The 11,811-nt window shown below is 43.9% G+C and overlaps 1 protein-coding gene across 1 annotated transcript in view; it reads right to left on the bottom strand.

Annotated features, from left to right (window-relative positions):
* The window catches only part of LOC103271035 (aldehyde oxidase 4-like), an 84,021-nt gene that overhangs the window by 16,629 nt on the left and 55,581 nt on the right, over positions 1 to 11,811 (bottom strand). The window contains 6 exon segments of the mRNA XM_021717797.1: positions 990 to 1,217; positions 2,817 to 3,008; positions 3,197 to 3,283; positions 4,076 to 4,163; positions 5,639 to 5,772; positions 7,724 to 7,848. Coding sequence (XP_021573472.1) covers positions 990 to 1,217; positions 2,817 to 3,008; positions 3,197 to 3,283; positions 4,076 to 4,163; positions 5,639 to 5,772; positions 7,724 to 7,848 — 854 coding nt within the window.

Raw genomic sequence — 11,811 nt, 5'->3', positions numbered from 1 at the left:
TCCACTCACCTCAGCCTCCCAAAGTGTGGGATTACAGGCTGAGCCACTGAGCCTGGCTTAGTATTATTTTTACTTTGCAAATTTGTTTGAGTTTTATGATGGCATAAGAGCTACAAGAAGATTATTCTTTGCTTTGTGTTTATACCTAGTTAAATGACATTAAGATAAATAACTTAAGCAACTATTAGGAATCCACAAGAATCTTCTTCTTAAAGGGGTGTGCTTGAGAAATACTCCCTGGGGGAAGACGATCACCTGCTCAAGGCAGGGCAATGCCCCTGGCCTTCTCACTTCTTTTCCTTTTGCTTCTGGTTTTGTCTGTGGACTCTGAGGAGGGGCGTGCACAGGAGAGAGTTTTGGTAAGAGAAAGCTTGGACCCACCTCCTGCACACCATGAAGAGGTCTGCATTCTCTCCTTTTCATGGATTTGGTTATTAGGACATTTCAGAGATCAATGAGGATAGAGACAAAAAATAAAAGACTCAGACACTGAACCCCACAAAAAACTGGTTATGGGGAAACTAAAAAGGAGGCCCCACAGTCACCAAGCCTGAACATGGTAACTCTAGGTTTCTGCGTGGAGTGCAGAGCTCCATATGTTCTCGAGTGTTTCTGAAAACACTGTCTTCATAGGAACCGACTGCTCTTACCAGGAAATGAGGAGAGAATGGGATCCTCTTGCTGTCTCCGGTTTTCTCTTGGATTGGAATTTGACTCCATACCCCAATACTCATGTTTGGGTCATGCTGCCCAGGTCAGAACCACCTGAGTTGGACTTTACTGTTGACTGCTTCCTGGTGTCCCCAATACTGTGATCTGCCAGGTCTGCCCTGGCAATCCTGGTCCCCAACCCTTGCCTAAACCTACTCTATTTCCCCATTTCTTCTCTACCTATAGGGCACCAGCCCTCGTGGCACATGATTGCTGTTTCTGGCAGTCAGTCGTTTGGAAAAGGGCTTTTGGTGCTGAGGCGTCTCTCCCAATCTCACCTGGTTGTAGTAGGCCTCGGGTATCCCAATGGAAAATTTCATGGGGACTACAGCAAGCCCCCTCTTCTTCCAGTAATTATTTTTGTTAAATTCCTCTGCGGCCAGTTTCCTAGCATAGAAGGAAGATTTCTCCAGACATTCCTTCCAGCATCTTCGCAAGGGCTCTGGATTAAATGTCTGCTTGAATGCTGTTTTGCTAATTCTCTTGTACATGTTTATTTCTTTAACCTGAAAGATGACAAAATAAAATGGTTGTTAAGGATAGACGCTTCTTCCATATGTAATGCATATGCTTTTGTTATATGCCTGATATGACGACAGTCTTTCTAAAAGTAGGAAACACTTTGTGGCTATACATGCAAGTACAAATGTATTTATAGAAACATAACTGTAATAATAATAATATCAATAGAAACTACTACTGGCTGGGTACAGTGGCTTATGCTTGTCATTCCAGCAATTGGGAGGCTGAGGCAAGAGGACTACTTGAGTCCAGGAGTTTAAGACCATCTTGGGCAATATAGCGAGATCTTGTCTCTACAGAAAATTTTTAAAATGCACCTATAGTCCCAGATACTCAGGGGGCTGAGGCGGAAGGATTGCTTGAGCCCAGGAGGTCGAGGCTGCATCGAGCCAGTATTGTGCCACTGCACTCCAGCCTGGGTGACAGATTGAGTCCCTGTCACAAATAAATACATACATAAAATGACTGCTGAATATTTCATATACATTAGACTATAGACTAAGTGTATTATCTCAGTTAACTTCCTAGTAAACCTGATAAATAGTAGGTCCCAACCATTATTAGCCCTGTCACAAGTTTGTTAGTGGTGAGAACAAATTCTCCATTTTAACATCCTTTTGCTCTGACGTAACATTGTCTTATTTGTAACTCTTCCCAAACTACCTCCTCAAAGTCTTGAATTGTGGTAAAATGGCCGTTATCATTTCTCTCTATTCCCTTCGGTGGCTTCACACTGATTCTGGGATTGGCCATGTGATTTGCTTTGGGCAGTGGGACAATATGTATTTTGAGCCAGGCAGAGACTCAAAAAGTGTGTGTACATTAGGGCTTGCCACATTCATGCTCTTTTCAGCAGTTCTGTGACCACTTCCTTGAGAAGGAATCGGGGCCAGCTTACTGGAGGGTGAGAAACCCTGCAGTGACATAAGCCTTCCCAGCTGAGACAACTGCTAGACAAACCAGCCCAATAACCACCAGACATGTCAGTGAAGATCTTTGGGCCAAGAAGTGCCAGCTGACCTGGCCCAGATCAGAGAAGTGACCAGCTGACCCCTAGAACCAGAAAAGATTCTATCTGCTGCTGTTTGAAGGGACAAAGCTCTGTGGTCAACTTACCACACAGCAAAAGCTAACTAATATATGGATGATGAGCTTTATTTTTCTTTCTTTCTTTTCTTTTTCTTTTTAGTCAGGGTCTCATTTGGTCACCCAAGCTGGAGTGCAGTGGCACGATCATGGTTTACTGTAGCTTTGACCTCCTGGGCTTAAGCAATCCTGTTTAAGCCCCCGAGTAGCTAGGACTACAGGCATGCACGACCATGCCCAGTTATTTAAAAATTTTTTTTGTAGAGATGAGGTCTCACTATATTGCTCAGGCTGGTCTCGAACTCCTGGGCTCAAGTGATCCTCTTGCCTTAGAACTTCCAGAGTGCTGGGATTACAGGCCTGAACCATCCTGCCCAGCTATTGTACTTTATTTCTTTGAATCCCCTTAGAGCCTGACATAATGCCCTATGCAAGTGCTCAAGATATGCTGGAAGTTTTATATCTTGGCATTTTGATAGGGGGCTCTGACTGATTACCTCTTCAGGGAGTAAGTTACACTGTGTTGCCACGGCAGTGATGTAGGCCTCGACAACCAATGTAGCCTGTGGGAACCCGAATCCTCGAAAGGCAGTGTTGGATGGCAGATTTGTTTTGCAAGGTCGACCCCGGCACCGGAAATTAGGAATACAGTATGCATTTTCAGATTTCAGCACGAGAAACTCCACCACCTGAATTAAAGCAAAAACAAAACAAAACTTCACTTCTGTCAAATATTCAAAACCACGTATCTAAATTTTAGCTCTGACCTAAACTCTTTGCAGAATTTCTCTATCTGTAGGGTAAATGTTCATGCAAATAAAGCGTGGAATGTGCAGCTCAACTGGTAGCCTGTGGGAAAGGTCTATCTCTGACTTACCATCTCTGACTCATCGGGAGTGCACCCACCATTGACATAATATTCAACATCAGCTGTTTTGATCACACCGTTGTTCATGAACCCAATCTGCAAAGCAATAGCAAGGAAGGCAATTTGCTCAATAGACCCAATCATGCTGTATGCTGTGAGGTACTTTCTGGACACAGACAATTCCCCCTATACCTGGCTTCTTCCTGTCCCCTCCCTCAGGGAGTGGCCTCGCCTCTGGTCAAGACTGGTCTCTGAAGGGTATGCACATTCCCAGTAATGAGTCATGGGACGCAGGTAATCGAGCAATGTTGAAAGCAATATAGGCAGCACTCTTAATCAATGCAATTGTACACACTGTATAAGAGTTTGAATAATTAACTTGTTTGCTTTGAGTATAAAACTGTTTGCTGTTTGTATAGCTAACCCTGAATTGTATCCCATATCTTAAAACAAAGAAAAAAAAAACTGCTTGCTATACTGGCCAGAGATGTGGATTCTTCACCTACTGGCTGCCATTGGTGCCTCCTGTAAGTTCTAATCAACCAGGGTCTTTCCCTCCTGGACCTCTGGGTGACTCCTTTGGAATAGGTAAACATTATGTGCAAGCTCGCTCAGATTTGGGGTTACCGTGTTACATATGCTCAGATTTGGGGTTACCACATTACATATGCAAACACACCTGGTCACAGCTGTCAATTCATGCTTAGCTTAGGCACGTGAGTGGATCTGACAGTCATTTGAGGAATGTTAAGGATAGCACCAAAGGTGGACACGCTCCCAACAGAAAGTTCGGACTAGCTTTAGGCGGCAGCCAACCCCCCCTTTCAAGTGTGATAGCTCACAGGATGATGTCTTAGGCAGCTGGCTGGACTTTCTGCTCTCTCTCACCTTGTACTTTGCGAGGAGTGGGTGACGACCAGCAGTTATCAGCATGTCATCACCGCGTTCCAGGATGAAGCGGATCGGGTGGCCCGTCCTGCAGGAAATGACTGTTAAAATGCTGGGGGTTCCATAAAGTTGTAGAAACATGAAGAAGGGGGAAGGGGCATTGAGATAATCTAGCTTATTTATGGTAGTGACATCCCTTAAGCAATATTTTGCAAGTTTATGGGACATTAAAACAAATTATTATTCCAGGCCCGGCACAGTGGTTCATGCTTGTGATGCCAGCACATTGTGAGGTCGAGGCGGGAGCCTTGCTTGAGTTCAGGAATTTGAGACCAGCCTCGGCAACGTAGTGAGACCATTTCTCTACAAAAAAATTTAAAAAATTAGCCAAGCTCAGTGGCGCAGGCCTGTAGTCCCAGCTCCTCAGGTGGGGCTGAGGCAGAAGGATCACCTGAATCTGGGAGGTCAAGGCTGCGGTGAGCCATGATCTGTGCCACTGCACTCCAGCCTGAGTGACAGAGTGAGATCCTGACTCAAAAAAAAATATTACCTTGCTTATTCATGTCTGAGAATATATCTATTGCGATGATACATTATTTTGTTATTAGTTACTTTCCTTTCATTTCTTTTTAATATGATGCTAAGGAATTGCATGATCATTTCACAATTACTTGTAAAAATAGGCTTAATTATTATGAATTTCACTTCAGGATAGTAAAGGGGCATTGAGATCTTGCTCTAAGGGGGACGCTGAGGCTAATGGGCTGAGGCCTGATGCTCTGTGGCTCTCCACCTTCCTGCATGCAGATGCCCCTTTCACAAAAAGCCCATAAATGGCCTTTTTAGTTTCTGCTGGAATGTTCCCAGGGCCTGCAAACCTGTTACAGGACAGCTTTTTCGGTTGTTGGAAAGTGGCAGTGGGCTAAGAAGCTCACAATTTCCTTTTTGTCATGGTAACCTGGAATAAGTTGAGTTTGTCTTGAATATGTCTTAGTGAACTTTGGTAGTTACAAGGTTCACAAAAGTCATGGCTATTCCCATGTTTGGATTTTTCCAACTGGTAACACAGGGGCTAAGTGAATATTCCCAGGGAGCAGCAGAGTCCTGGTTTACCTCATGACAATATATGTCTCTTTTCAGGTTCCTTCCACTTGGTCAAGTTTTTGGAGTGGAAAGCTGGGACATGGCTGGGTATGGGTGATTCACGCCTGTAATCCCAGCCCTTGGGGAGGTGGAGGCAGGAGGATTGCTTGAGACCAGGAGTTCAAGACAAGTCTGGGCAACATAGCAAGCCCCTATCTCTACAAAAATATAAAAAAGGAGCTGGGTGTGGTAGCGTGTCCTTGTAGTCCCAGCTATTCAGGAGGCTGAGGCAGGGGGATCACCTGAGCCTAGGAGGTGGAGGCTGCAGTGAGCTATGATCACATCACTGCACTCCAGTCTGGGTGACAGAGTGAGACTCTATCTTTGAAAAAAACAGCCGAGATGCAAGGCTGAAAGGACTCTGGTGGCGTCAATGCAACTTGGGCTGCTGACGTGAGCAACTGCCACGGTGCCTCTTACTTGTGGGCAGCCACGGCACTGACAGCTCCGAGCAGAGCGGGCTTGGTCACCTTCCCCCCAAATGCTCCCCCGGCTCTTCTCATGTGGCAGGCAATTCTGCTCCTTGGGACATTCAGTGCTACAGCCACATACTCCTGCAAGACAGAAGACCCCAAAGCCACAAAAGTACAATTTACAAGTTTAGCTTCCCATCCGTGTTCTTCCTGCTGCCCTGTAAGAGCAATTCAGTAATTCAGCAAATATTTATATTAGAGTTGTGCAACCATCATCACAATCTCATTTTAGAAAATTTTCCATATCCCCAAGGAAACCTTGTATCCACGAAGTAATCCCTCTTCATGCCCCACACCTCCCAGCACTGGGTAACTATTAATATGCTGTCTGTCTCTACAGATGTGCCTATTCCGACATTTCATGTAAATTGAATCGTACATGTAGTCTTTTGTGACTGGTTTCTTTTGCTTAGCATAGTGTTTCAAGGTTCATGTATGTTGCAGCATGCATCAGCACTCCATTCCTTTATATGGCTACATAATGTTCAGTTGCATGGATATACCTTATTTTGTTTGTTCATTCATCAGTTGATGGAGGTTGGGTTGTTTCCATTGTTGGTTATTATGAGGAATGCTGCCATGACTCATTTTTGTGGACATATGTTTTCATTTTGCTTGGGTAGATACTTAGTTGTGTCATTGCTGGGCTACATTTTCAGTCTGTGTCTAACATCCTGAGAAACCACCTCTTTGTTTTCCAAAGTGGTTGTGGAATTTTTCATGCCCACTAGCAATGTATGAAGGTTTCAATTTCTCTACATCTTTGTCAACTCTTATTACTATCTGTCTTTTTGGTGGTCACCATTCTAGTGGGGTGGGTGTGGTTTTGATTTGCCTTTCCCTAGTGACTAATGGGGCTGAGCATCTTTTCATGTGCTTCTTGATCATTCATATGTCTTACTTGGATAAATGTCTGCTCAAATCCTTTAGTAGGGCGGCTTTTGATGCTGCCCTCTGTTCTGGGCTGAGGGTGTGCAGTGTCCTCATTACCCAGGGGAGATGTCTGCAGTTGTGGACCCCGATTGTAGCCCAGGAGGTGTTGGTCGTAGGCAACAGCGGTGATTTTGGAATGCACATGTTATCTGTTGGAGCCCAGGGTCACAGACACACTGCCAAAAGGGGACTCAGAGGCGATCTTTATCACTTTCCTCAATTTACAGAAAAGGATGATTGCTCAGCAACTTGCAGGAAGTCACATAGCTGCTTAGGGGTAAAGCCTGTATCTCTTCCTCTGTTCACTCAAAACTTGCAACTATGCACACCACGTCCACACCCCAGCTCAGAATCAATGTCCCCAGTCTTTCACTTAGCCTTGAGTGGCAGCTGGTGGCTCCTCCCTCCCAGGGACCCCCCCCCACCCGGCCTGCAAGACCTCAAGGTGTCTGCTCACCTGTGTTCCACCAGAAAGCTCCCACTTTGCCCCTCAGTGATGCTCGTCACAACTGCTTTCCCCAGTGTCATGTTCTAAGTGTCCCCTTGTGCTTGGCACTATCCTAGGACCAACACCTCCATATTTTGGGACAGGGGGATATCAGAATTCTCTTCACCTCCCTGAGTGTGAACATGCCTTATATCTCAACCACTAGCACAGGACTGGAATTCACATGCTCCTTACTAAGCTGGGCTGAAAGTGTCATGGGAGTGCAAATGCCTTATACATGTACCACCAATGCATGAGAACATTCATACAGAAGAGCAACACACGTGAGCCACAAAGGGAAATTTAAGTCTAATGCTAGGCTGTGACCGCCTGAGATGAAGTTGTACACTCCCAATTGTTGTGAGGGAAAGGTGAATCATTCCCTGTGTTTTGGAAGGTAGCCACATTTCCATCACTTAGAAAAGTCTGCCACTTTAAAGACACATATGCCCCATTTTCTCCACTCTGAACTTTAGCTAATGTCAGATGTACAGGGAATTCGAGGCATAGGAGCGACAGGAATGAAAAGGTCCTGACAATGGAGCTCCTGGGTACAAGGGCCTCATCTCACATGGTTGTCTGGAGTCTCACTTTTCAAAACTATCCTGTTACCTGCACATGGGTTGGAAACTGTGTTCCAAGGTGTAACACCATTTCTTTATCTTCTTCTTTTGGGATGGCCAGGATCGTTTGTGTTTCCATGTAAAAATGTTCCTGTCCTTCCACATGGACCTCACCTGTAACACACAAACAGAGGACAACGTGTAATCACAAGTTCCCATGTAGGAGCTCTTGGTGGCATTTTGTTTATAGTGATTTGCAGCTGGGTACAGCAGCTCATGCCTGTAATCCCAGCAATTTGGGAGGCTGAGGTGGGAGAATTGCTTGAGGCCAGGAGTTCAAGTCCAGGCTGGGTAGCCAAACTTCATCTCTTAGAAGAAATTAACTGGACATGTTGGCATGCACCTGTAGTCCCAGCTACTAAGGAGGCTGAGGCAGAAGGATCACCTGAGCCTAACAGTGAGTCGTTTTAGCTCATGGAGAGCTGAACTTTGTATCCCTTGGTTAAATCACTTTTTCTAACCCTATCTGTACCCAACCAGCTGAGTGACCCCAGGTAATTCACCTCAACTTTCTTGGCCTCAGTTTACTCATCTGTGTAGTGAGGTGATTAGATTTGCGATGTATTGAACTTGAAAGCACAGATTAATCTGGCTACATATCCAGGTGCAGCTATCACCTTGCTCAGTGAGTTTGTTTCATTTATTAAATCCTAATTTCCTCAGCTATAAAAGGGGGGGGGCAAGAATAATATGTACCTCAGTTAGGTGATATTGAGGATTGATGAGTCATAGAGAGGATAAGTAACTTGCTAAAGGGCATAAAGGTTTAAAATAGCACAGCTGGGATTGTTTCCTGCCCTAAAACCGGCTTGCTCTTACTGGTTTATGTGAGGCTTTTGGCCTGGTCAGTACATCCTCATCATTTTATAGGCTATACCAAGACAGGCATTTGGTCCTAGTTTAAATACTGGAAGACAGCATTTTTACTTTATAACTACCTGAAAGAGCCCTGTGCTGTTAAAATAAATGAATTGTCTTGCTAGAAGTCAAAGGATTAAGATGATTTCTTGAGACGACAGAAGGTGAGTCATGCAAAAAGGCTTTCTCCCCCCCAAAAAGGTCTGCTTTCAGAATGTATGTACTAAATTTAATCTAAGCCCCAATCTTTTTAATGTTTTTTTTTTTTAAACTGAAGAAAGGTTTATTTTATAAGCATGTGGGAGGGGCTCACAGAAATAAATGAAAAGCTCAAAAGAGGTGGTTAGACCTAGATGTTTATATACCATTTTAACAAAGGACAGTAAGTGTCTGGAGAAGTGACTGGACAAAGGAAAGGGTTTGTGAGCTTCTGGGTGTGGCAAGAAGTAGGAAGATAAATATACAGAGAAAACTGGAAGATAAGTGTTGCTTTAGTGAGTCTTGTTAGGCAGCTTTCTCTCAATGCTATCTCTTGGCTGATACCAGTCTAAAGTCGCCCCTTCACATCTTCACAAAGGGAAATGGAGGCCCCATCTTTAAATAAATTGGGGAAGGATAGACAGTGTTTTTCTGTTTGCTGTCCCTCAATTGCCTTCAGCTCAAATGTACGGTTTCTGTAAAAAAAAAATTTTTTTTGAGTCAGTGTTCCACTCTGTCACCCAGGCTGGAGTACTGCAGTGGCAGGATCATGCCTCACTGCAGCCTTGATCTTCTGAACTCAGGAGATTCTTTTGCCTCAGCCTCCCAAGTAGCTGGGACTATAGGCACATGTCACCATACCTGGATAATTTTTTTTTTTTTTTTTTTGTAGAGTCAGGGTCTTGCTATGTTGCCAGGCTGGTCCTGAACTCCTGGTATCAAACAATCCTTCCACCTTGGTCTCCCAATATGTTGAGATTACAGGCATGAGTCACTATGCCCAGTCTCATTTAATTATGATTAATGAGTGGTAGGCTTAGGTACTGTTAAATCTCTGAGCAACTCTCATGAGTTTACTGGCTGTGTTTAACTTCTCTTCTGAGGTAGTGAATTGTTTTTATAATTGGGAGGCAGTCTGCATTTTCTGCTTAAACACCCAGGCTGGAGTACAGTGGAGCAATCATAGCTCACTGCAGCCTTGAACTCCTGAGCTCAAGCAATCCTCCTGTTTCAGACTCCTGAGTAAGGGAAACAGGTAATGTAAAAGTCTCTTCCAAGTTCTAATAAAATAGAAAAGCTTACTGTATTTGCCATTTCAGTTATTTAGAAGCTGGTAACAGATGATATGAAAAATATTACTTAGCCGGGCTCGGTGGCTCAGCCTGTAATCCCGAGCCTTGGGAGGCTGAGGTGAGTGGATTGCCTGACCCCACAGGTTTGCGACCCCGCCAGGGCAACTTGGTGAGACCTCATCTCTACAACAAATCAAAAAAAAATTAGTGGATTGCCTGAGCCCGCGGGTTCGAGACCCACCTGGGCAACTTGGCGAGACCTCATCTCTACAAGAAATCAAAGAATCAGCCGGGCATGGTAGCGCACTCCTGTAATTCCGGCTACTCAGAAGGCTGAGGCGGAAGGATCGCTGAAGCCCAGCAGGTGGAGGCTGCGGTGGCCAGGAGCGGTCACTGCACTCCAGTCTGGGCAACAGAGTGAGATTCCAACTCAAAAAAAAAAAAAAATTAGCCGGGCGTGGTAGCACGCGCCTGTAGTTCCAGCTACTTGGAAGGCTGAAGTGGAAGGATCACCGGAGCCCAGCAGGTCGAGGCTGCAGTGGCCGGGAGCGGCCACTGCACTCCAGTCTGGTTGACAGAGTGAGACTCCAACTCAAAAAAAAAAAAAAAAAAGAAACGTATTACTTAATTTTAATAAAAACCAGAAGTGATTCTCTTATTAAAGACAGTTGTGATTATCAGCCTTGGCCATACATCAGAATCACCTGGAGAACTTTCAGAAAAATATTAATGCTTTAACTTTGTACTCCAAGATTCAAATTTCACTGGTCTGGGGTGGGATCTAGGTATTGATATTAAAAAAACCATATTAACTAGGTCTTAGCTAGTGCACTAACTCAAAAAACAAACAAACACATACTAGTATCGAGATTGGAAAAGAAACAAAACTATCATGATAAGATAATGTACACACAGCCGGGCTCGGTGGCTCAGTCTGTAATCCTGCGCCTTTGGGAGGCTGAGGTGAGTGGATTGCCTGAGCCCGCGGGTTCGAGACCCGCCTGGGCAGGCGAGACCTCATCTCTACAATAAAATCAAAAAATTAGCTGGGCATGGTAGCGCACGCCTGTAATTCTGGCTACTCGGAAGGCTGAGGCGGAAGGATCGCCGGAGCCCAGCAGGTGAGGCTGCGGTGGCCGGGAGCGGCCACTGCACTCCATTCTGGGCGACAGAGTGAGACTCCAACTCAAAAAAAAAAAAAAGAAGATTATGTACAGGGAAAATTCAAAAGACTCTCCAAGGCTATTGAAGTAGTAAGTGAATTTAGCAAAATTGCTGGATATAAGGCCATTATACAAATATTAACTGGTTATGATAAATGAAAGCAATAAAAACAAAAACATCTAACACAGTATCAGAAAGCAACAAATACTAGGAATAAGTATTAGGAAGTATGTGCAAGATCTCTATAATGAAAATTATAGAAGTACAGAAAGAAATTAATGAAATAAAGGCAAGATCTACCAAGTTCATGGATTAGAAAATTTAATGCTAATATTTAAATTCTCTAAAATTGATATATTGTTTCAGTGCAATCCCAACCAAAATCCCAGCAAGTTATTTTTGGTGGTGTTAATGAACTAATGATAGATTTATATAAAAATTCAAAGGACCTATAATAGCTAAGGTCATACTGAAGAAGTAGCAGCAAATAGACCTTAAATTATTAGACTTCAACACTTACCATAAAGTTACAACCAAGTTGGACACTGTAGTATTAGCATAAATATAGGTAAACAGACAAATAGAATATAATAGAGAATTCAGAAATAGAACCACACATACGTAGACACCTGAAAAATAATAAATGCTGCACTGAAATTCAATAAGGGAAAGGATAGTCTTCAATAAATTATGCTGTATCAATTGAATATCCACATTTTAAAAATGGAATCTTGACCCCTATCTCACGCTACACAGAAAAATTAACTTAAGATGACTCATAGAT

The sequence above is a fragment of the Carlito syrichta genome, unplaced genomic scaffold, assembly GCF_000164805.1.
Source record: "Carlito syrichta isolate Samal-C Ts95f unplaced genomic scaffold, Tarsius_syrichta-2.0.1 Scaffold311129, whole genome shotgun sequence".
NCBI lineage: Eukaryota > Metazoa > Chordata > Mammalia > Primates > Tarsiidae > Carlito > Carlito syrichta.
Note: the sequence above shows the minus strand (reverse complement) of the source record. Positions and strands in the feature narration are given on the sequence as shown.